At 40.5% G+C, this 25,129-nt stretch overlaps 1 protein-coding gene across 7 annotated transcripts; it reads right to left on the reverse strand.

Moving 5' to 3' along the window:
• On the reverse strand, window positions 1–24,711 carry LOC124059192 (cartilage intermediate layer protein, nucleotide pyrophosphohydrolase). 7 transcript variants are annotated; one of them, XM_046389028.1, is made up of 11 exons: window positions 24,440–24,711; window positions 12,760–12,837; window positions 10,877–11,055; window positions 4,850–5,026; window positions 4,553–4,606; window positions 4,103–4,372; window positions 3,760–3,939; window positions 3,331–3,636; window positions 3,071–3,179; window positions 2,816–2,964; window positions 1–2,651 (listed from the first exon to the last, which is right to left on the reverse strand). In XM_046389028.1, the coding sequence occupies exons 3-11, from the start codon at window positions 10,923–10,925 to the stop codon at window positions 292–294; spliced, it is 3,654 nt and encodes a 1,217-aa protein (XP_046244984.1). In that variant the 5' UTR covers window positions 10,926–11,055; window positions 12,760–12,837; window positions 24,440–24,711; the 3' UTR covers window positions 1–291. The 7 variants fall into 7 exon arrangements, with proteins under 7 accessions (XP_046244984.1, XP_046245001.1, XP_046244977.1 ...); XM_046389045.1 differs by lacking the exon at window positions 12,760–12,837 and having other exon boundaries at window positions 10,965–11,055; XM_046389021.1 differs by lacking the exon at window positions 12,760–12,837.
• Window positions 24,712–25,129: the final 418 nt, after the last annotated feature.

The raw sequence follows: 25,129 nt of genomic DNA on the forward strand, positions 1-25,129 counted from the left end.
CCCAGCTCACTGATAACTGATTTTAATGCATATGTAATAAATATTCTATTTACAGTTTCAAGTAAATATTTACCACAGTACTTTTGAAAATGTAAGACATAAAAACTGCAAATGTTCCTTGGGAAGAAACTGCAAGAAGTAGACCTAGCTTTGTTTAGTTACATATTCAATTAGTTTGAAAAAAAGTGGACTTGAAAATGTATTTGAATCAAAACAAGGGTAATTCTCTCTACACTCATCCTTATTGCAGATGCTAAATTTGTCTCCATGTGGAGCTCTAACCTTCAGTGTTCAACTTCTGGCTTCTGTCCGTCTTCCTGTAGGATTTCTGGTGCTTCGTCTACGACTGTTGCGAGGCGCATTGGCTCTCTGCCGGCGTCGGTTCTGTCTGCCTTCTCCTCTCACCACACTTGTTACTGTCTGACCTCGAGAACGCTGCAGGGCCTGGAAGACACTCTGGTGTGTCACCTCACGATCTCCACAGGTGAATGTCAAAGCTATGCCGTCGTTGCTCTTCATGACACGAGATGTACCATCAGAAGTGCCATCAAAGCAGCGTCCAAGTGCAATCTCTTTGGCTGTGCGGGGATCCTGGTCTGTCACTGTATAAATTCCATAGTTATGGCCCAGTGGGTCAAGAGGTGCTAGCATGGTGAACTCATTGGTGTCGTTGTTGACGGCTAGGGGCAGGTGGTTGACTAGATACTCTTGAAGCATTGTGTTGACGTGATCTCTCCTACAGCTTCCTTGTGGAATCACTTTCACCAGAGTACGATCTACACGTTCCTGATCGTAGAGCATCCCGCTGCACTTGAACTCCAGGCACACAGCTGAAACAGTTGCCTGATCCATGTCACGGATGCTGCGGGTGTCACGGAGACCATACAGCTGGCCAACTGTCTTTGGGTGGGTGCCACCCATGTTGCGGGATCGTACGTTGATCTCATGTGGACTGTTGATTTTGACTTTAATATAGCAGGCCCGGTATTCCATGGGCTTTGGCCACCAGCTCAGATAGTCCTCTGTCCAGCTCATTGGGTCATCTTCATTGAATGGCACTGTGTTGTAATCGTAGCGGTCCCCTTCTACTCTTGAAAAACGGAAGTGTGATGCACTGAATGGGGCCTCTTCACATTCTTTCAAGTTCTCAAATGCGTACACTGGTCCATTGCCTTCCTCAGCGGTGTTGGCACTTGGTTTTGCCACATTGATGCTGAATGCTGTCTTCTTCAGTCTGGGTTCTTCATGGTCTGTCCGCCTGTAGTTAAGCTTGTCCAGGTAAGGCTGGGGCACTCCAATGAGGTTGGGATTAAGTTTGGGAGCAGAAGGGACAGCCTCGAGTTCTTCTCCGCCAAGGTTGGCCATAACATATGCAGAATAGGCATCAGGTTTTTGTTCATCACAGAAGGCAGGAAGACAGGCACCATTGGGGCCAGTGACAACACTATCAAAACGGCCCCAGGCACGTGGGTTCGAGGAGTAGCCAGCTGTGGGCTCCATATTTATAAGACTCACAACAACTCCCTCAACCTGCTCACTGGGCATGAAGCGTTCACTGCGAAAGGCCCTAACTTTCACATAACATCTGCGGTTCTCTGGAACATCCAGGTTAAAAAGACGTCTCTCCCTGATCTCCATGTTACCAATCAGAAAAGTCCTCTCCTCCCTTTTTCCTCTTCTTTTTTTCTCCATCTGCAAACTTCCTTCCTCCTCCCACAGGCCAGTATCGGGGTTCAGCGACCACAATTTCATGGTATTGAGGTGTTCAGACATCTTCACCTGGGCAGAGTCCAGGAACACCTTCACTTCACCTGCATTCAGGGGCTCATTGTTTTCCTCACCCCTAAAGTCAACTGAGAACATCCCGTAGGTTCTCAGAGGCAGGGTATCTCCTTCCTCTCCCACGAAGTTTAGATCACTTTGAGCAGCAGCAGCTGTGGAGACATCTCTGGGGTCCAGGAATGTTACACTAGCATTTACATTACCCGTGAAGACTTCCCCTTTCTCTGTGTAGAAGGAATTGGGAGGAATCTGGATTTGAACCATTGCCTCCTGGCCCTCCACCTCTCCAAGCTCCAGGGTGTTGGTTTCTGTAGCACTGATGGTCACAGGGGCTTTCTTTCTAAGAAGTTTGATCTCATGGTAAACAGCCCCTCCTTTGGTGTTAAATGGGAGGACCTTTGTGGTGTTGACAAATTTCTGCATGTTGTCCACAAAGGTCAGGACTAGCCTCTCTGTCTCTGGAGGAACCTGAATGGAGAATGTACCTTTGTAGCCTGTGCGGCTGATTCTGACTCCATTCATAAAGATATGACCAAACCTCATTGGCTCACCATTGTCTGCAGCAATGGCTCTACCATGCACAATGGCCTTGGTGTCCACACATTTCTGGCAGCCACACTCAGTCACCACCATGGTGGGCAGCTGGTAGCCCTGGCATGTTAGTTGCCTCTCCTCCATCTTTTGCACACCACAACAGTATGACACTTTGTCTTTGCACCTGATGCCATTATCCAGCTGTCCAGTACATGTACTTGAGGGACACTTGCCCACATCATAGTAAAAGGAGTCTGTGCTGTTTTGATAGCAGTCGTGTGGAAGACGGATGAGGTGGGATTCAGGCTTGGGATTACACGAATGCTCATCTCGGCCTGTGTAAGAGATGTAAAAATGTTCATTTAGTTTGGGACTTAGTTTCATACTGCCATCTTTTCAAATTACAGCGTGAACCCCAATGTCTGTTTAATCCTCAAGAGGATGTCATTTCACATTCCTTTGCACTTAATGTGTGTTAAGCAATTTATTAAGGACATACCTAAGACTTTGAGTGTAGCTGGTTTGGTCTTAATAGCCCCAGATGGACCACTTGCTCTGCAGTAGTACTCCCCTGTCTGCTCAGGACGCAGATCTTTTAGGACCAATGTACTCTCTGACTGCATCTCCAGGAGACTGTTGTTATGAAACCTGTTGGTTCACACAGAAGAAGACACGTGCAAAGTCATTAAATGTGCCATCTTATTCCAAAATTAGTATTATTTGCAGAGTAAAACTTCACTATTACGAGTCCTACCATTGGTACTTGTCTGGTTGTGGTGTTCCTGCCACTTTGCAGCAAAAGGCAGCAGTTTGTCCCTGCCTCCTGACCTTGTTCTCAGGGCTGCTCAACACACGAAGCTTTTCTAACAAATCACAATGAGAAATAAAATAGCCATTACCTTCTAGCTTCTTCACATGCTTAAATTTATCAGTAATGTGCAGCTAAAGTTAATTTATTTTGGTTATAAAAGGTAATGTGAACTGCAATCAAATATTCACTAGCACCTACAGTACCTGTTCTTTTCAGCTGCACACTGAGCACAGAAATACGTTCTGCACTGTGTGGCACATCAACACTGAGGGTGGCATGACCCTTCAGGCTGACTGTCAGGGTAGTGTTGCCATCAGCGCAGATACCAGGGATGCGGAAATGTCCGTTGTGGTCGGTAAGGGTAAGGAGTTTGCCAGAGCGAACTATGGTAGCCCCTTCAGCAGTGAGACCCCCGGCACCACGAATGGAACCCAACAGGATGTGTTCTTCACACATGCATGCGTCACATTCAGCATTTACCCTTCCCGTCACACACTGCAGGGAGCAATCTAAAGAGCAGAATTAAAAAAAAAATAAATACTTGGTGTCCTATATCTGATGAGGTGAGTCAGGGTTGACTGAACTGAAATGGTACAAGAATAGTCTGTCTCACTTAAACAGATCTAGCTCACCTATTTTTGGACATGGTGGTCCATTGCATTCTTTCCCCTCTACTTTAGGCCCACTGCAAGGTGAAGAGCGAGACTGGCAGTTTCTGGAGCGCAGTTGAACCCCAACCTGACCACAGAGGGCAGGGCATGGGCTCCAGTCTGACCACGGACCCCAGGTACCCTGAATTGTCACAATGTTATCTGATGGAAAAGAGAGTGAAAGTCAAATAATCACCTGAAAAGGTTAAACATCACAGAGGTCCCCTCTGAGAACCAGGTCTTTGAGATACAAGACTCAGAGTGTATGGCTTGGCTTTCATATCAAGGCCAATTTTTGGTTATTAAAGGTGTTAAAAGACTGAACCTTTTGGACAGAGGAAACGGACTGCATAGTTGGAGCAGTTGCGATCAGGACCCTGCTCCTCATTGAGGCACCAGAAGCCCACAGTGGGGTCTGCATGAACCACCTCCCCAGTTTCACGAGCTGAGACCCATTCAGTGGTCCTGGCTTCGATTGCCCGGGGACTCTCACACACTCGGGCACGGTAATAAAATCGAATGGCGTCCAGCTGTTCATAGTCTCCACGGCCACCAGGGTGATCAACATTGAACCATGTGGTCCACTCATAGTTGTCTGAACACAAAGTACAAACACAAACATGGCCCCAGTACAAAGTATATATTCAAAATACTTTGGAACTGTATTCAAAACGCTGTATCAAAATCACGTTAGGAGTATGTCTCAAACGACCACGTAAAAAGAACGCATGCAGTTACAGTACATATTTGGTTTGAATTTTGGAATTAAAGTTACCATCAGAGTGGTACACAGCAGGATTTGACTCTTTGTTGTCTCTTCTCCATGATCCTGCAAGAGAAAAATCAAAAAGTGACAAAGTCATTGGCTGTATCTCCCATGACATGAGATGTTTGAAGAAATTAACCAAATCGCATTTTAACATTCAGTTTTCTTTTGTCTGTGTTTACATACATTGGTAAGTGTCACCATCTGACTGTTATTTAAAATGTGTACACATTTTCAAGGGCAGGTTGCTGTGTTTTTCAATACATATGAGCCAATAACAAGCCTAGATCTTTAGAAGTGAGCCACCTCGAGCTGTAACTCCTGCAAAAGTTGCTGCCGTGATTCCCAGGATGAGAAGCTGTGGCCACACCGACATTCTGTCACACACGGCTGCTACTTCTGACTCTTGAACTTTCACCTCTCCTAATGTGCGTTTCACAGCGGGAACTCCAAAGAAGATAAAGTCTAAGCAGCAGAAGCACACTGTTGGGAAAACAAAGATAAAACATGGTGAAACATAAAAACTGTGTTCAGTGTAATCAATGTTGAATGCTACATGTAATTTTTTAAAGTAACAAAACACAAAGTTTACCTGTACATATAAGTCAGTTTATTATGTATGAAGAGAAGATGCCGTAAGAGTGTTTTAGAATTGAACTCAACAAAAAAATGAATAAAACAATAGCTCATATCTAGAACAAAAATGTTTCTTTAAGAATGAATTCCATCCTCTTTCTCTCAGGGTGAAAAACATGACTGGACACAGCCCCAACACTCAGATTACACATCTGTGTTAGCCATCACCATTTATCACTGGAGCGCTAAAACATTTCTGCAACCACTGACAAAATGCTGCCTACTCCTTCCAAACACCCCCCCAACACACACACACACACACACAAGGTTTGCATCTGTGCACTGTAAGTTTAGGGGGGGAAAAAAAGAAAAACAGAAAGAAAAATAAATGGACAAAATTGTACTGACAGACCAATTTGTCTTGTTTGCTTTGAAGTTGAAAAAACAGAAAGGCTCAAATAGTAAGTGAATTCTGGATTAGTTACATGCCACGCGTGAGTCATTTCAGTAAAGGCAATGCACGTTAACAAGAGTAATCTGAAGACCAATGTGTTTTAGGTGATAATCCAAATAACCAATAAAATAATATTCAAGTTACAAAGTTTGAAAGTAATGGCTTTTCACTTGCTGTAACACATTTTGAACATAAACAACTGAATCAAATGGCTTTTTTCTGATTACATGTAAACATAATAAGTTGCACTGTTAAATTCCTCTGCTTAAATATATTACATGGCCAGCAGGTTGGTATGGACACAACAACATACCTGATAATCTCTTTCTTTCTATTTTTCTTACCTTCTTGTTGAGTGCACTATCCTGGGGTTTTGTATAAGAATGTCCTTCTCTCTTTCCCTCCTTTTTTTTCTTTCCTTATATTTCTCCTCACATTTCTCTCCTGCTCTGCTCTACACTCTGCTTCAACACAGTCCTTCACTGTCTCTTTTATACCCCTATGCCTCCAGCACCCCTCCCTCCTCTCTCAGCAGTGTGCCACAGGGTCTTTTGATTGCACTATTATCCTTATAATTCATCACCCTCATTGTACAACCATGACATCAAATGGCTATTAGATAGTACTACATGTGAAAGACAGACCGTCAGGGGGTCTGAGTAACAAGTTCTGGTGGTAATAAATTGACACCCCCCCCATGTCCAACATCAATGCTGATTTGAGTCAAATTGGGCATTTGTCCTCTGTTCTCAGTCTGCACTTGGTATGCAGAATGTGAACCATCAAGTGTCTTGCTTTAATGTCATTTGTTTTAGAAATATTAGGTAAGTTGATATTTATGGCACCAAATCATGACTTCTTGAGCATCTGTGACAGCAAGAGAACTTTGCAATTTATTAAAATGCAGAAAGCATTTTGAAAAATTCTCCTAAATGAGCTTCAGTTGAGATTTCAATCCACTCTGCTCCTCTTTGTTTTATATTACAGGCATCTATTGCACATTTCAACATCTTCAGCATCTGCAATCACACTGAGGAAATTTGACACTGACACTGTATGCTACCACAACACCACAAAACCTCACTAAGCCTCACTATATACATGTGTACAGCTCTGTTTCCAAAATAGTTGGGACACTGGATAACATGTGATAATTTGCTAATCCTTTTTGACAGATCCTCAATTGAAAACAGTAAAGTACTATATACATATAACTTACATGTATTCAAGTGCCGTAATTATTTACAGTTTGTAAATACTTCTATTTTGAGTGTTTCCATTTTCTGCTACATACTGGTTACTTTTAAGCTAAAAATATATGTAAAACAAGATTTTTTATATTTTATAAAATCTGATGCATTGACATAGATTACATTACCTAAAAGTACAGTTAAAAATAAACTACATATAACATCTGAAAACAGTACAAAGTCAATATATTTAATGTTTGACCTCATCACCTTCATTAATTTTTATAAATGGTTCTTTTTTCTGAATTTGATCAAAGAAGCAGGGACAAACTTAGAAAAAGACATTCGACAGGTAAACAAGTTCATTGGTAACAGCTGATAGTATCATGACTGGGTATGAGAGGGGCGTCCTCAGTCCTCATTCACTGCTTTGTAAAACACATGATTGTATAAAAGATATTACTGCATGGGCTCAGGAACACAACTGTTGTTGCTCAACACAGTTTGTTTGCATTCTGTTTTTCCATTTATTTTTAATAGCCAATACTTTGCTTTTTTCTTACATAGCAGCACAGTATATACTAGTGTGCATAGTTGTGTTAAATTTAAAGAGTTAACAGCATAGTTCCTCAAAGAGACAATATGCACCACAGGTATTCCATCATATTTGGCACTTCAGAAAATATTTGTGGAGATTGTCAGTGGGGATCTGTTGTGGCTTTAGAAAACCTGCTGGATGCGTGGATTGTGTGTTTACATTGTTTTGTCTGCTTGGTCTATATTTTAGAGAAAGGGACAGAGAGACACAGAGACAGAGACAGGGAGACCATGTGCAGCGGTACATTCTAAAAATACATTTGTGTCAGTCATGTCTGTTAGAGATCCCATAAAGTCATTGGTATCTGCTGTTTTTCCACAAAACATTCATTAGCTGACCTCATCATGTCGATTACAAGGCAAAGAACACCCAGCTGGGGGAGACTGTAACCTGTTCCTACACCTCAGTGTTTCCAGGCTGGGTTCAGTCCCCAGGCCAGGTGAGAGGACAAATGACTGGTGTCAAAGGCGGGTCAGTTATTGCATTAATAAAGTACATTCTGCTTTCAGGGAATGAATATTACTTGGCACAGGGCATGAAAACAGTTCTGTTCAATGGGTGTGACCTTCAGCCAATTATTGTGTTTCCTCAGCATAAGGTGGTTTGGTTTGGTGGGAGGAAACAAGTGTGGTAAAATCAGGATCAAAGCAATGCTCCAGGGAAATCACTGCTGGTGATGCCACATATATCCTCAGATCAGTCAGTATTTTTTTTTCAGTACAAGAACTGGTGGAAAAACTTTTATCTATACTGCTGTTTTCACATTACATGCTTGTCTGGAAGGCATGCGAGTGCAAATGTTTTCATTTACACGGTCAAGTGACTTTGGTCATGATATCTCAATTGGAAAAAAATAATAATTGCACAGCAGTGTTTCTATCTTTCTAGGTAAAACATATCATTTGCCATCATCATTTATCCACTGGCCTGCACTGCACATACTCCAGATGTCAGGTTCTTTTCATGTCTCATTGCTTCCAGAGAGGACAGAAGCTTTCTGCAGTGGTGTATTTTTCTAACCTTTATGAGCTGTTCAGTGAGGACAACTTTATGGGACTCTTTAAGTCCTAAAAGGACTTAATGTCTTTGTAAACAAGGAGGACAGAGGTGGTGATGGCTGACGATGTGAGGATAGGAAAGTGAGTGAATGGACACACAAACAAACAAACAAAGTTTGGTCGCTGGGCAGCAGGAGCAGACAGAACTTACTTTTTAACAAACGCTCTATAAACAGATTCCAGATGGGTAAATCATGTTGGCTAAAGTCTATGGAATTACAACAAATAAGACAGGCAGTTTTTATGAAAGTGATTTTTATAAGTTTCTTTGTTTTGGCATGCTTTAAACAAGCTGCAGTGTGTCATGCAGAAAGTGTAGTTTGTCTGTCATCAGGTTGGCATTCACTGGGAACATCTGTCATCAACAGTAAATACTTAATATTTTATGTAACAAATAGAAGGATGTTTCACTGATTTGTTGTTGCCATTTAGTTGCACCAGTTGTTTGATTTTAAACCTTCAGACACTCTTCAGCAGTGTTTTGCAGCAATGGAAAGTGCTTGAGTTCTACTTGAGTTTCTACATTTGCTGCTACTTTTTATTTCTTTTCAACTACACCTCAGAGAGAAATATTACACTTCTTCAGTCTGTACATCTGTACCTTCTGGTTACTTCTCAAAGAAGATATTACAGATAAAATATGATAATTTTATAAAATATCATGCATGGTCATAGATTACACTACCTAAAAGCACAGTTAAAAATACACAATATAGCGTGTAGCATGGAGACTCTCTCTCTTTGTGATGCTGGGCCCCTAATGACAGTAGCAGAAGTTGTTCTGCATACTTTGACTGGTAGAGTCATTAATGGGACCACCACCAACCCCCGAGTGCTCTCTGCCTAACCTCTGTCTTCTCTCTGTCCTGGTCTGCTCTGGAGAAACAGTTCACGAAACTCAGTATTTCTCAGCGAGAGTTCAGTATGCTGACGTACTTCATGCCCTTTTGTATTCCTGCTCTACAGGTTTTGTATAGTTGTGCAAAATCCATAGTTCTCGTTCTGTGAAAAAATCCACTGGGCAGTTCAACCAAAGCCCATATGAGGCCTCAAGCTATCTTCCAAAGTCTAGTATAAAGTTCTCTCTTTGTTTTACTCCAATGAAGTCTCACGTTACTTTCAGCTAAACTTGGGAATGGGCATATTGTTGCAAAGAATGAGGACTGACAGTTTTATCTCACATCTTGTATGTAGATCAAAGTTGCATCACTAGAAGATCACTCCACAGGGGAGGAGGAAAAATTACAGCAACCAAATAACCCTTTCAATGTACATGCGGGCATTCGATTAACCCAGCATTTATTTTCTTTATTGACTGACTAAATCCCTGGTATAATTTTGCAAAGCCTAAAATGACATTTTATAGTAAATGGACTCATATTTATGTGTGCTTTTCTGGTCTGCTGACTATCGGCAATTATTGTTCTCAGCCCCAAACAATATTTCTATGCTTTGCCATTCACAAACACACAGTGATGAAATGGCCACAGGAAGTTCAGTATCTCAACATGGTTTTGTTTTTTTTAGTTGTTCCATCACCAGTCAAAAACCTTTATTTAACTTACAATGATATTAAACAGAGCAAAACAACAAATCTTCTTATTAGAAATGCTGGAATCTTCCTAGTTTGGTATTTTTGTTTGCTGAGTAACTCTATCTGGTTACTGATTGACTAATCAACTAATTATTTCAGATCTAAAATGTGTTAACCTGTTCTTTAACTTATGGAAATAAGACATTTTCCCTTAAGCAACATATTCTGTTTGCATTGTAATTCTTGTTTTAAGCATGATGTCAAACTTGCATCATCTACTAACAGAGTGTGCTCTGGATCAAAGCAGAAGTTTAGAGCATAACCCACAAAATAACCTTATTATTAGATTGAGTTGTATTGCTCAAAGTCAAAGCCAATAAAATAAAATTTGTTTAGTCGGTATCTGAATGGAGGAAATACGGGAGTTTAGAGAAGTCTGGGACGGAGATGCTTATTTAATGCACTAGTAAGTGAACCACAGAGGAAGTCTGCAACACAAACAGGCTGAGAGACATTTGATGAATAAAATGTTTCAAGTTAAACACTATATTTTGACATGAACAACTGATGTACCTAAACATGTTCACCTGAAGGCTGTGAGGATTTAAATTTATCATGTTTCCCTTACAAACGCATTTGTTATTGCAAATTAGTCGCATCGAAGTACAATTTCTAGGAGACGGAGTTGTTTAAAAAAGAAATTAAACACATCGAAAATATATCTGCTGATCAACCTAAGTATTCTCAGTCACAGATAAAAAGAGGGAGTTAACTATCATTAACAAAACATGACCATAGTGCAAGCCCATTTCTACTTACACGACTGTAAAGATATTTTACATTAACCCGGACACAAGCAGAGGGACAGGACATGTGTTTTCCTGCTGACACATTATGGAGAGCACATGTAAAGGTTATAATACCTCCTTCATGTTTTCTGGCCGGCTCCAGCTCAGTAAAGCATGAAGACATGCGGAATTAAAGGCTAGATTAGAAACATGTGGGGCCGACCTGGAAGACGGATGACATGTGCTCAGCGAGGTCGTCCATTTTCCTTCTGGGCCATGGCTTGGAGACCTCTGGAGACCCCAGTACTAAAGCTCTGGAAGAGGAAGATATTTGACTTAGGAGAGAGAAAAAGACACAGTTCTTCCTTCTAAACTGACTCTACTTAAGCTCAATCTTTATGTAAAAAAAAAAAAAATATATATATATATATAGCCTTAATCTAATATGATTTTTATGCCTGTAAAACAAGTTTAGTTCAATAAATGTCACCCAGGACTCCTTTTATTACTTTCAAGCTGAAAACTGATCCACTTTTCCCCCACAGCCACTGCTCTAGTGTTGGGAAAGTCCAATTTCTACATAAACTAGTTCAAAGTTCAGTTCCCTAATTTTAAAATGAACTAGCTCAGCTCATAGTTCATAATTCAAAATTTTTAACTAAGTTCAAGGCTCCAAAAATGAACTAGTTCATAGTTCTTTTTTTGTACCTTTTGCCATTGCCATAGCCTATAAAGAACCACAGACAGCAATTATTTTATCAGTTTTAACACCGAAACTCGTGTCAGATTCATCTTCGTATCAAACACCATAGACTAATAGTCTGAGCGGTCCGAGCTAGCGCTGCCTTCGTCCATGCGTCATATTTTGATGACGTACTTGATAGTGCGACAGGTATGACAGCTGTTGCCAGGTTGGGCGGTTTTCCCTCTACATATCAAGGGCCGTTTACGTTGTGTTTAGCGTGGGTTTTCGTTTCGGAAGGCTCTTTGGAAATCTGGCACACTCTTGAACGAGGTTATACTGTGAGAGAGCGCCGTTCACAAACGCCAGATTGAACGCGTTCACAATAACGTTCATCAAGCGGAAATACAGCATGTTCAGTTCACGTTCGCCCAAAATATGAACATATGAAACATAAATATGAGTTCATGGACGATCGTTCATTGAACGCGTTCAGGTACAACGATGCCTCTACAAATAACTCTCTTGTTTGTTCCTGTTTTGTAATGTTTCTCTTATGTTTGAACTCAAAAGCACTCAACAACAGAGCAGGGATAAAATGAGGTCTGTTTCAAGGTAGAGGTCAGCAACATGACGAGGCATCTCCAGAGGCAAACAAATCCAAAAAGTGAGCCAGGAGACAGGAAGGAAAGAACAAAGACTGTGACACATTATGAAACAATAGACAGGCTGAAAGGGATATGCCTGCCCTCATCTCAGGCGTATCTACTGAATGGCTGAATGTGGAATGAGCGGCAGAATCTTTGCCTGAAAATAGTCCCCAGCTAAAGAACTATTACGCTACATGTTGTTGGTTTTGGTGTTTTCATGAGGAATAAAAAAAAATTACTCACTTTCTATTTTCTACTTTCTTGAATTATCTTTTGCATTAATGAAGACAAATAACTAGCCAATCAAAGGCGCTGGATTCATTTTCTTTACAGAGGATAGAATTCACATGGAATAGCCATAGGAAAACTTCCATACTTTGATCCAGATCATGAAGGAGAACATTTATGTGAAGATAATCATTTATTCATGCTTTTTGTCCCAAGATAAAAGACAGGAAACTCAACAGCTGGAAGCAACGCACAAGATCACGGGTTTTCATGAGACTCAAGTCGTCTAAAACCTGGCTTGATTCAGCTGTAGATTTAAAGGAGAAGATGTTTTCACAAGGAACTATTCCCCAATCAGATGACTCACTTCCTGGTATCTCTCTGACTGACTGACCTCCTGTTTTAATTGACATTTCAAACATATAAACACTGATTCAGTGTTGAATAAAATACCAGACCTTTTCTGCTTTCTGTGCTGCTCTGTAAGACAGATGAGTCTGGTGAAAACATTCTCTTGCTGGCTTTGCCTGGATGCACTTTACAGGAAGACAAACAGAAAAACAAGGTTGGGAAAATCCAAACTGTGGATGAGATTTAGTTTTTGTCTTGGTTGCTGATAGCAATAATCTTAGACTTATTAATAAGTTACGCTGCTTTTCGCCATGCTAGAGGCGTGACTCGAGGGATTCTTTGGTCCATACTAACATAAATCTCAACAATAATATATTTCATCAGTTATCTCGTGAAATATAACAATATCTGTAGAGATAGACAATGAAGTCCTTTTGTGATCTGCTGACTTGAGAGTGATTCAGGGATCATGAGGTTTAATTTTTGGCTCATAGTGAAATGTGTTAATAACTGACGGATGGATTGCCATTAAATTTCTTAAACGCTTCTCCCAGATGATATACCCTAATATCTTTGGTGTCCCATGACTTTTTCCTGCAGCACACTGTCAGGTTACATTTCCAGTTTGTCCAGTAATTTGGTTTAAGACAAAACACCTGTAAAACTAATAACATTTCGACCTTTCGAGTTGTACTTTCTAACCTGGAAATGTTAGCATGCTAAGATGCTAAAGATGACAGTGAAAGATGTTGAACATGGTAAATGTTATACCTGTTTAAATATCATAAACATGTCCATATCATCATCTTAAGCAGGTTAGCATTCAGCTGCAGTAGAAGGAACAGTATACTTTATAAAACCATCCAAATCAAGTAAATATATTTTTGTGTTGCATTTGTCCTACGAGGGAGCCTGTGGCACTGTCCAGAATCTTAGAAGAAATGGTTTTTGACATGATATGGTAACTGTTCCACACATGTTGGCTCCTTGTCCAGCAGTATCACCTGACACATCAGTGAGAGAAAAGTGGGCACAGGAGTCACTCAGCTCCTAATCATTACAGCATGAAAGACCAATAATTGTACTGTACAGGATGTAAGCATTGCATAATGAGGAAAACTGCTGCAGGTTGGAAAACAGTTCCAGCCAAGAACAACAGAGGACAGAGGCCGTCTGAGCCAGAGCTGTGCGAGTATAAAGTTATCCTGTGAGCAGTTACTGAAATTAAATATGGCTTCATCAGAGGACTTTGGCCATTTATGCCAATCATATTTAGTTCTAGTTCTCAGCTACTATGCTATCCTAGATGTATGTGTCCATATATGTCTCTATCTTACAGATGATTTCTTTAAAAGATATATATATATATATGGCAGCCAAATTTACCCATCAGCACTATGTCAAAATATTCTTTAGAGTAGAAACAAACATGTCAAAGTAGAGTAGAACTAGTACAAAAATGCTGTAACGCTTCATGTCCTGTATTCAAAGCTTAAACCTGCAATCAGATCACATCAAACATGTAAAGGTCTTTTTAAGATGATTACCTGTTGGATTATAACTAGAAAAAGCCTTGCTTGTGATATAATAGTACAACATTATTGATCAAAGGAAGTCATTCATTCATTCATTGTTGGACTGCACTATAACAGTATCCTTCACAACCAAACTTCACTGGTACATGCAGAAGGATAAGCTGCCAGTGCCGCACAAAACCCCCAGCGACCTCAGTAGGAAAACAATTGTGCAATCGCTATGCTAATCGTTTTTCTGAAAATGTATGACATCACTGTCTGGGAGCTCCTTCACTTCCTTCCCTCATCACACTCACTACTTATCAGTCAGTGGAAAAATGGAAAACTGATATTCCCCCGTTGGGCAGTGATTATTATTCACTCTCATTACACAAACAGAATGTCTGAGGAGCTCGAGTTTCCCAAAAGTAGCTTGTGTTTCAGACATGCTAACAGTTAAGTCTGCTGCTTGGCTTTCATCTGAGGAGGGACATATTTGTCGCTGATAAAACTTATGTCACGCAGCTGTCTGTTTGTAATTACTGCATGAAACCTGCTTTCAATTAGGGTCTTTTGGAAAATTGTAGGCTGTAACACTGGCCCTGATGATCTCCGTGAACATACATGAAAGGCTGCCTAAGTGTTACACACTGTAGTACAATGCTAATCTGCAGAGATAAAGTCTGCTGTTACATCCTCTGAATCAACATCTGTGTGCAATCTGAGCAACAGACTCAGCTACCGGACCAAGAGTGCTTTTTAAATTCAGACAAAAAGACTTCTTCTTAACAAAGGACAGTCTGTTTGGAAGTGAATGCTGTTTTATCATTTCATAAATGTCATGTCTGTGGTTTTATAGAAGGAAAGACGATGAGAAAATCTGTGAGTTTTTCATAGAGACAAAACCTTTAAAGTCAGATTTGATGGTGTGTATTTTCACTCTCGAATGCATGTGTTTGACAAACATTCGACCAGTTGTAGTGCTGTGAAAATAAACTCTGACATAAGAGGATGTGGCCTCACTCACTGCCTTCCACGTCTAAGTCACCGAGCCAAAGGAAAAACCTTGGGCCAAAAGCCTGTTGTCATCTTTTGTTGTTCACACATTTAATCATTACTTATCCTCTACATAATAATGTAAATACTTCCATTTTGAAATTTATTCTGTTTTTCATTTTTGAAAGAACAAGAAAACAGTCACGAATGTTTAGATATTAAAGTTTAGATTGTCACTGTATAACGAGGATTGATCTGTGAATAATGTACAGTTATAGGAGAAATTCATTCATTCGTGTCTCTTTGCTTATAACTTGAACAGTCCATAATTCATTCAAAAGTTCAAGACCTTCATGTGCAGAGCCAAACACTAAAAGTTTTCCTCTGCAGCCAGGAAACCTTGAGGCTGGGAAAACCATCAGGCCCAAAATGCTCCAACCAGCACACGCACATCCGAGACTTTTTCTTTCCACATCAGCAACACGAGGTAGTCTGTTTAAATAACCAGTACTTAATATTCTCATTAACAACAAGAATAAGGTGTATTCACACTTTCAATCACATTTTGTACCTGTGTTCCCACACTTTCTTTGGTCCAAAAAAGCTGTCATTTTGTTGAATTTTCTCTATTGCTGTATTTTGTCCTCCTTCTGTCTTTCCCGTCTGCTGCTCTCTAGTGGTAGATTGGTTTTTAGTTCCACAAAAGATTTGTTGAATTTGTTTGTTAAATTCATCACAAATTGATAAAAAATCAATTACTTGTCTCCCATGTTGAATGCATTTTTTAAAAGAAAAGATGAGCAAAGCAGCAATTTTGACTTATTGCTGATGCATTGTAAGCATATAAAGAGTTCAATCTCAAGTGTTTTTTTAATGTACCAAGTTTATTAATATTATAAATTTACATTTAACTTTGATGTGGCACCTCTGAGAGTGGTTCATTTTGATTTAACATAAAATGCACCAAAGGAGCCCATCACAATAAAAGCAGTAGATCAAAAGATGTAAAAACAGGTAGTTATAGATTCACTTTACTCCACAGTTCTGATGACTGAGTGATTTCTTTACACAATAGGATGTCTTGTGTTTTAGAGATGTTTATAAAGTGATTTGTAGCCTATGGTTTTGGATGTTTTTATCTAGACAGGAAAGTCAGCATGTAGTCCTCCTTTTTTTTTTTTTGTTGAAGATTTCAAGGCCACCAACACCAGCACAAATCTGTTGAGGTTGAGCAGCTTCTTCATGTGTCAACAACTGACATTGTGTGCTGTAGGAAATGTGGAGCCATCAGTGTCAGTCTGTCAGTGTCTTTCCTTTCCTTCTGATAAACCCAGATTTTCCTCTGAAATAAATAATTTGCACTTTCAGATTTCAGGTTCAGAATTTTGTCAATTCACCAATAGGTGTCACTGTTTGGCAGTGCATTTCCACCAACACCATCACATCAACACATACCAAATGACGGATGAGAGTTCATATGAAAACCATCAGTCAAGGGAAAAAAAAAAAAAAAAAAAGAAAGAAAGAAAGAAATGAAAAAAATCCCTGCAGAGCTCATGCATGGAGCTGTGGTGAAAACAAAAGGTTGCAATGCAGGGAATCCACACAACCAACCAGCTGTTCTATTAAGAAACCAGATTCATATTAAACCATAATGCCTTTTTCAAAGGCTAACACAGACGACTTTAAAGGTCAGACCTGGCATCAAGTATGAGTAGAAATGTTTTCAGGTGAAGAAATGTCTTTGCTTCTTTAAACGTTGAACAAAATGCTTTTACTCTGTCAGCTTATGGAATTGATCATTCTTTTCTATAACTGCTGTGACGGTAAGTCGCTGCAGCTCTGCAAGATAAGAAACGACTGCAAACAGACACTTCCAAGTCCAAACAGATGTAAGCTTTATCCCTGTATGTATGCGCATTCACGTGAGCACAAATGTGTATCGTATGTTCTTCTGCAGGCATTTTTCTCCAGGTGTGAGCTTGCCATCCTGTCCTGGATAATGGATGTAATTAACTGGTCACTGTAGCACAGAGTCTTTATGCGTATATGATAAGTAATAGTCATCCTTGGGAAAATCACCAGGTAATGGGCCATTCTCCTCCCAGCAGGGACACTAAATGTCTCATCTAGCTTTTCCTAATTACCCAATTAAAGCTTATGTAGTGGATTTGTTTCTCCTTATTGTCTACAGTGTGAAGGTGTGAGGTCTGTTCAGCAGTCATGTCCTGTCATACAGCATAGAGACAAGATCAGAGAGAACGAGCAGCACAATGTGCAAACTACATGCCAACATGTTTTGGCAGTAAACCGTTTTCTACGACAGTGGCGACAAGAACTCATGCTGCTATGTGTCAAATTGCCTAAGGAGTGAGAGTTTATATGAACCCAAGTTTAACTATATTGACAGGAAATCCATACTTTCATCTTAGCTTGACAAATGGCATATGCTGATGGTCTCCAATGCCTGTCCCCAGAAGGGCCTTTGTAATACACAAATCTCAAAAGGAAAATACAAAAAAACATAACCATAAATTAATATCTATCCCAGCTGACATTGGGCACGAGGCGGGGTACTCCCTGGACTGGTTGCCAGTCAATCACAGGGCCTGGTTATAACTGCCATTGAAAAATACAACTGTTTCATGATGGTGATGCTACTTTGGCTAAGTTTAGACACAAAAACCACTTGATCGGTTTTAGAGAAACATTTTGTTTTCGGTTACAAAAGAGAACTTCAAGGTTACAAAACAGAACACATGGTTAAGGTTATGGAATGACTGTGAAACCATCTACCCTGAATTTGATCCCTGTGTGGACTTGATTTTTCCTTTTGCCCCCAACATAAGAACTACAGTTGCTGGAGGGCCACCTGAACATAAACATTTGTCATTTTGGGGCATTTGCTGAAACCACTGATGCTATTGTTTTGCTCGGACAGTCTCATACATGACTCTGGTACATCATATATTCCTGAAGAGAAGTGGGCCAAGAGCAGAACCCTGTGGAATCCCTGAATCACTCTCAAACTTTGTATAATCTCTACAAATAAATGTGATAATTATAGGGTGGCAATGCGGTGCAGGGGTTAGCACAGTTGCCTCACAGCAATAAGGTTGTGGCTTTGGTTATGTGTCTCCATGTGACAGCTCCATGATGAATTGTCCTGGGTGAACCCTGCCTGCACCTCCTGCTTCAGCCTCCTATACGCTACTGTATTATCTACTGTATTATTTGTGAATGTTCATCATATCCAAGAGTAATTTTATCGGTGTCTTTTGAATGGAGATACATTTGTTTGGTGTATTAGGAAGTATATCTGTGGTAACCGAGCACAGAGGTGTCTGAGGGACTGAGGAGATCCCACATGTTGTTGGGAGCTTGTTACCAGCTGCGTGGTGAAGTGTGGCGCCTGTCTGTCAATGATAATAGATGAGGGGGGACTTGCAGGGCAGGAGCTGGTCTGCAGGAGGGCTGAGGTGTTCAGGGATTAGATTGACTGAACAGGTGCACTGGTGTAGCTGTGAGGAGTGTGAGGAGGGGAGCAGCTGGCAGACTGCAGTTCACGGTCAGTCGGTCAGAGGCCGTAATGATGAAGTCTCTATGTTGGCCTGATCATTTCAGGCCTGACAAGAGCTGAGTGGCATACTTGCAAACACCCGTGGGGGCAGATCTACAGCAGATGAAGAAGCTGTGGGTGCAAATTGAAGAAACACACAACATGAAATGTTGCATAAGCCAGAACAGCTTCAGTGATTCTTGCCATCAGGCTCCACAAGTCTGTGAAAGTTTATCTTAAATTTGTCACCCATCTGTATGTATTTGATAATTTATGGGTTTTCAAAATAATTATTCAACTCTCAAATTACACTTGACTCAGTTCTCCCTCTTTGTTAGACTAAGCTCCAAAAATCCTACCTTCAGACATGCATGCCATAAATCATAAATGCCTCACATCTGATTTTTCCTTCGCTTTAGCAACATCCAACTGTCCTGTTTCATACATTTGAATTTACACACGCACACATTTGTCTGAACTGGCGAATATAAACTGCCCTCAGGTGAGTGGTCGTCCGTCTCTATGTGTCAGCCCTCTGATTGACTGGACTGACCTGTCCAGGGTGTATCCCACCTTTGCCCAGTGTCAGCTTGGATCAGCTACAGAACCCCCACTCTAAAGACTGAGCAGGTATAGCCCACAGATGGATTTACACCTTGAAAAAGATGATGTTTGTGAGGTACTCTTTGGCCAAAGAAAATGATTGGGCAGATGGTCAAGGACACATCTGTTTTCTTTTCTTTCTTTCGTTTGCTGTCTTAGATCTTCCACATCAATAACACATCCATAGAATTTATCTTTGTCTTGCTGTTACATTTCAATGACTACTACTTCAACCAGGCTCACTAAACATGACTCAACTGATTTGAGATCTCTGACTCTAAAGGCCACAGCATACGATTCACACTGAAACCATTAACTGACCAGTCAATTATGACGAAAATATAAGGATTCATTATGTTTCTCTCCACTCAGTTGTCACCCGTCTGTGTCAGCTTCTACTCGGTTTGAAGCACTCCTTCTGTCCTCATGTCTGTCTGTCTTTCTATCCTCCCTGTGGGCCGTTAGCTATGCTGTGCGTCTGTCGCAGTCTCAGCAGTGTGTTGCAGACACAGAGCAGAGAGAGAAGAGGCCATCTGGACTGGGTCACACTGTAGCAGCAACCACAAGGGAAGCAGCCAGAACTCCTCTCCAAACCATAATAACCATCAGGGTGGGAAATAACGACGACGGCTATGGGAACGCTTCCCCTCTCTACTTACAGTGGTGGTCTTTCTTTCCCTGAACCCCCCCACATCACCTCTCTCTGGATCTCACTCTTTCTTCACACCTCTTGAGATAGTTCTGCTTACATGAGTTGATAAATCCTTTTTTGTGTTTCCCCGTTTATTCATGCTTTTGTCTTTGCGCTACTGGCTTTGCTTCATTCAAGAGGAAAAGCAGTGTATCTGCAGAGAGCGAACATTTGGGAAAGGGCCTTTTGTTGCTGCTTTGAAAGAGCAGCTTCCAGCCTGACAATTGGCAGCATACAGACAGGGGATAAACAGTGGCCTGTATGCATTCACAGACACACAATTTCCTAACAGATACCCATGCTGTAACACTTATCACACACGCACACACACACACACACAGGGAGAGATCAACTTTGCTCCTGCTTAGTTTAAGTGTGTGTCAGGGAGGACGACAAAACTCCACCACTGGCAACACAAAACCTACAATTCACCTTTTTAAACGTGCATTTCCATAACACTGGAACAGTTGCTGGCACAATAAAGTACACTTCTCTTTCCTCTCTGGCATTGTGGAGGGGTCTGCCTGCTATGAATGCAGTGTTGTGTTTTCTGTCTGACACTCTTGACCTGCATTTTTTGGACCAGCATTCCTCCTGGTTCCCTCCTTGGAGCTTGGAGAAAATCCCACCATGAACAGGATCCCCTACTGAACGCCACTCTGCGTCTCTTTCTCCCTCGTGTCCGAGATACAGAATCCTCATATGGAAGTGGGCGACCCTCTCTACTACACTTTCCATCTATCTTTGCTGTATTAGAAAAAGAGACAGTGGAGAGAAAGGATGACGCTCAAACTGGAAGTAATATAGAGACAGATATTGAAGCCCTTGTACTGTGCTGCCCTGCGCTCTTCTTGATAATGGATGAGGTTAGACGCAAGTGGCCACATCTCTAGCAGATGAAGAAGGAAAATGTCTTTCTTCTGCCCAGTCCAGCTCAGCATTGATCTATCTCTGGACAGAGCAAGAGTCTATTATCTTGGAGATTACTTCCAAAGCTTTTCATTTTGACCTTGTGCTGTGGATCTGCCAGGCCCTGTAAGAACTGATTGAGTGCCCTGCAGCCACAGGTCTGACCTGAATGCAACGTGGACATCGGCCTTGACCAACCACAGCCCCTAATTCTCACTCGCTCTCACCTCTCTAACCTCCATTTTCTACGTTTTTTTATCTCATTCATATATAAGCTCTTTCTTCCCTGTTCAGCTCCTCACACTGCCACTGCCCTTTGGCTTCCTGTTTTTTTCTGTCTGAATGCTCTTTTCCCCAAAGCAGATCCCAACTTCATGAGATAAGTTTGTCTTTTTGATCAAATTGCTTTCAGGAGGGGTCAGAGGCTCTCAAATCACTGCCTGACAAGAGACAGAAAGCTGTTTGTACAAAGAAAAACAAAAGGAACGCGACATTAATTTTTCAGTAGGCCTTTTAATTATGCATTGTTTAGAGGTTTATTTATACACTTTGATGGCAGTCACTGAACTTTAAAATTTGTATGCAGTTTATTTTAATTCTTTCTGGTTGACTGGTTTGTACAAACAACTGTAAATTCTCTGCAGAGTTTATATCGTAGTCTCATTTTGAGAGATTGGCTCATTCATTAATCTTAATCAAATTATGCTGTGATGTTTTTGGAAATAAATAATGTCACACCATAACCAGAATAACGCCCGTACCTTCGGAAAGGCACGACAACGTGAACAAGCCTCGGACAACTGTAACAGACCGAGTTAGTTAGGTGTTCAGGGACAATTGCTTCAATCAATAATGGTACATTTTCCACCATCTACCAAGAAAAGACAAATCCACAACAGCTGACTTGTCTGTTAATATGTCTGCTTTTAAATACATGATGTTGTGTTCCACATAATTCCTGTTAATTCTTAGAGCTTTTCAGATTGTGTATTGATTAACCATCGGTAGCAAAAGAATCAATAAAAGAGCTAGACATCCTACTGTGCAAAATCAAAGGCAACTTCCCACCAACCCTCAGTAGTAGAGTGCAAAGATATGATCACATGATCCCATTTAGCCAGTGAGGCTGGCTGTGTTTCCCTAAAGATCTGTAAGAAAAGGAAAAGACACCTGTAACAGACTGTTAACTTATTTAAGTTATACACTATTTTAAATGTGACCCTTTACACTGGACTTATGAAATCAGGTGGAAATTTTACATAGAGTTAAAAAAAATTAACCTGAATATTTTAGGCATCATACTGTTTTTGAGTGTGCTTTATTTTCTTTTTCTTTTATTTCATTTATTCTCATTCTTTTTATGTTTCCTTGTCTTTTATTTCCTGTCATTGTCTTTCCTTTCCTTTTGTTTCCTGTCGTTTTCTCCTCTGATCTGTTTGCTCCAGATCTCCAGGCCATCTGTCCATCTAGCACCTGCTGTCAGGGAGAACATTACAGACTGTCCCTCCTGGCTGTGTGGATGGATACATCAGTCAGACGCATGTGTCAAGCAGTCTGATTGACTGGCCATTACCAACAGTTATGGAAATTGAGAACATAATTAATCTGCATGGCTCATTCACCTTTGTTTGGTTGGCTTTTAATTTTTCTAATTGATTTTAAGAGGGTTTTGCAACTCAGCAGTTGAGGAGCTAAAATTAGTTTGGTCAGTTCCTGTCCTGCTCTGGTCTGGGCCAATTGATTCTGTGACAAGGTTATATTCCCTGGACTGTACTGATCAATTAATCATGATGGATTTCCAATTGTCAGAGGCCACAGTGTGTAAGATCCTCCTTTATTACCTTAGAGACTGATAGAATGACCTTTGCTGGCATTGAAGAAACCATCAGGATTTTTTATTTTTAAAATTCTTTACACTTTATACACACAGCAGGAGCTACAGGAGAATAAAAATTTTATCAGTTTTATAGCTTAGAAGATCTTGTTTTAAAAAGAATAAGACTGTCAATTGACACCGATAGTCATTTCTATCAAGATCTTCTGAGAGACAAAGTGAATTTGATATGACTGGAGAATGATGAGTGAATGATGGCCTGTGACAGTGACAGTGTAATTGGTCCCTGGCGCACGATTAAAGTGGCATACATTGAAGAATATCCCTGACACCTCATTAAAAGAGACTGCAATATTTGTGTTTCATATTCCGAGAAGTCAAATTAAATTCTCCAATGCTTTTATTTGATGAATGCCACTTGAGGGCTGGGTGCCTCATAAAATATACCAGATTTTGTACAGTGCTCAATGCGAGGACTCCTCCTCTTCTTTGATTAGTGTCTGAGTGGTTCAGATGAAGGGCAGAAGGTGAATTGATCTGAATGGTGTCCTGTTCATAAGCAGCAGCTCAGCCATTTGATTGAAGTCAGGAGGGGACAGCGAGTCCGTAGGCAGGGACACACTGGGACTGAATGACATTACTACGAGGTGGAGGAGGGGAGAGATGGAGGAAGAGAAAGAGGGAGAACAGATCTGTTGCTCAGCCATGCTGTGACCTTCAGCAGACCTTCGACAGACAATAATAACTTGCCTGCCACGCCTCCCTCCGCTCCACCAATGCTGTATGCTCACATCTCATGTTCACGCAAGCATTTATCATTTTCAATTACAGTTCTGACAATGTGAGAGTGATATGTATGACTGAATTCCTCTTTTTTTTTTCATTTAGAGGTGGTGCATGGTAACCCTGTCTCCTAAACACACTTACACAGCAACAGCAAAAGCATTTTAGGAAACATATTGTCACCAGAGAGATTTTTAATTAACATATAAGGGAAATGTTTTTATTAAAAATGTCTCTTTGGGGTTTTTTGTGTTTTATGTTTTCTTTTTCTTTTTTTTCTTGCAGTGACTTGAGCTATGAAGCTAATATGTAGCTAATTCAACAGCCAATTAGCATAGCTCATCAAAAGGAAAAATCTAAATGGCTTTTCCCAGCGGTAACACAAATTCACATACTGGCACCTCAAGTACTCACAAATGTTTTAGCTTGTTTTATATATATATATACACAAAAAACGTGTGTAAAGTGTAAACACAACACTTCACAGTGTTACAGGGGGGTTAATGGACGTAACAGCAGTAAAGATTTTCTCATCTTACTCTTGGTCAGACTATGTACATTTCCCAAATTCATTTGAAGATGGAATCCGCTAATTCACAAATTCACAAACCTATCTGCAAAATGTTCACGTTTTATTTGTTTTCCCTACAATAAAGCCCTAGCAGCTAACAGTTAGACCAGGGGTGCCCACACTTTTTTGGCTTGCGAGCTATTTTTAAAATGGCCAAGTCAAAATGATCTACCCAAAATAAAAATGCTAAACATATATTTATTTATATATATATATATATATATATACTGAGTATACCTTATATATTTATAATACATGTTGGTGTACCTTGTATAACAGCATGAACTCGTATGGCACAATACAATTCTGTACATTTTTGGCCATTACCTTACTTTGATGACTTGCACTGCATGGAATCAGCCAGGGTTGCATAGTCCGGACAGTAGCTGCTGCTAGCCAACCTCAAACAGACTTCCAAATCATCATCAGTCATGGTTGAACGGTATTTGGACTTAAAAATCTTCATGTGGGAAAAGGCTGACTCGCATAAATAAGTTGAGCCAGTCATTATTAGACCCTTTCTTTAGTAGAAATAACTTAAAAGTCGCTAACTTCATAATTAGTCCGCCGGAGTTTGACAGTAGCTCGCGCGTTTTAGCCGCGCATGCGCGGTGACCCCGTGTGTTAAAAATGATGAGATCTCAGACTCGCCGCACTGTATGTCAATCAAATGGCAAACGCCTTAGTGAGGATGGATGATAGGCTAACAGCTATTTTTTTTTAATACCATATGATCTACCCACACTACCTATGTGATCGACCAGTCGACTTATTGGGCACCACTGAGTTAGACACTCGGTTGAGGTACAGATTATGGCCTTGATTTAGTATTTAAAAAGTCATCAGGACGTGTTTACTTTATTAACATTCAAACAAAATCCTGCCTTCCAGTAACATTGACCAAAGTGGATTTGACTGAATATCAGTCTGGCAGCTTTTATGTTTCCCTCATAAAGTACCAGGCAAAACTACTTGTGTATAAACGTAATTTCTAAGAGACATTGTGTGTGTTCCTGA

The sequence above is a fragment of the Scatophagus argus genome, chromosome 1 (genome assembly GCF_020382885.2).
Source record: "Scatophagus argus isolate fScaArg1 chromosome 1, fScaArg1.pri, whole genome shotgun sequence".
NCBI classification, from domain to species: domain Eukaryota; kingdom Metazoa; phylum Chordata; class Actinopteri; family Scatophagidae; genus Scatophagus; species Scatophagus argus.

Excerpts from the sequence above, each read along its gene's own strand:
- LOC124059192 (XM_046389021.1), bottom strand. The coding sequence starts at position 10,925 with ATGTCTTCATGCTTTACTGAGCTGGAGCCGGCCAGAAAACATGAAGGA. Across the intron at positions 4,607-4,849 it reads TGCAGGAGTTACAGCTCGAG|GATCATGGAGAAGAGACAAC; the intron begins GTGGCTCACTTC and ends TTTCTCTTGCAG. Across the intron at positions 2,965-3,070 it reads CAACCAGACAAGTACCAATG|GTTTCATAACAACAGTCTCC; the intron begins GTAGGACTCGTA and ends GTGAACCAACAG.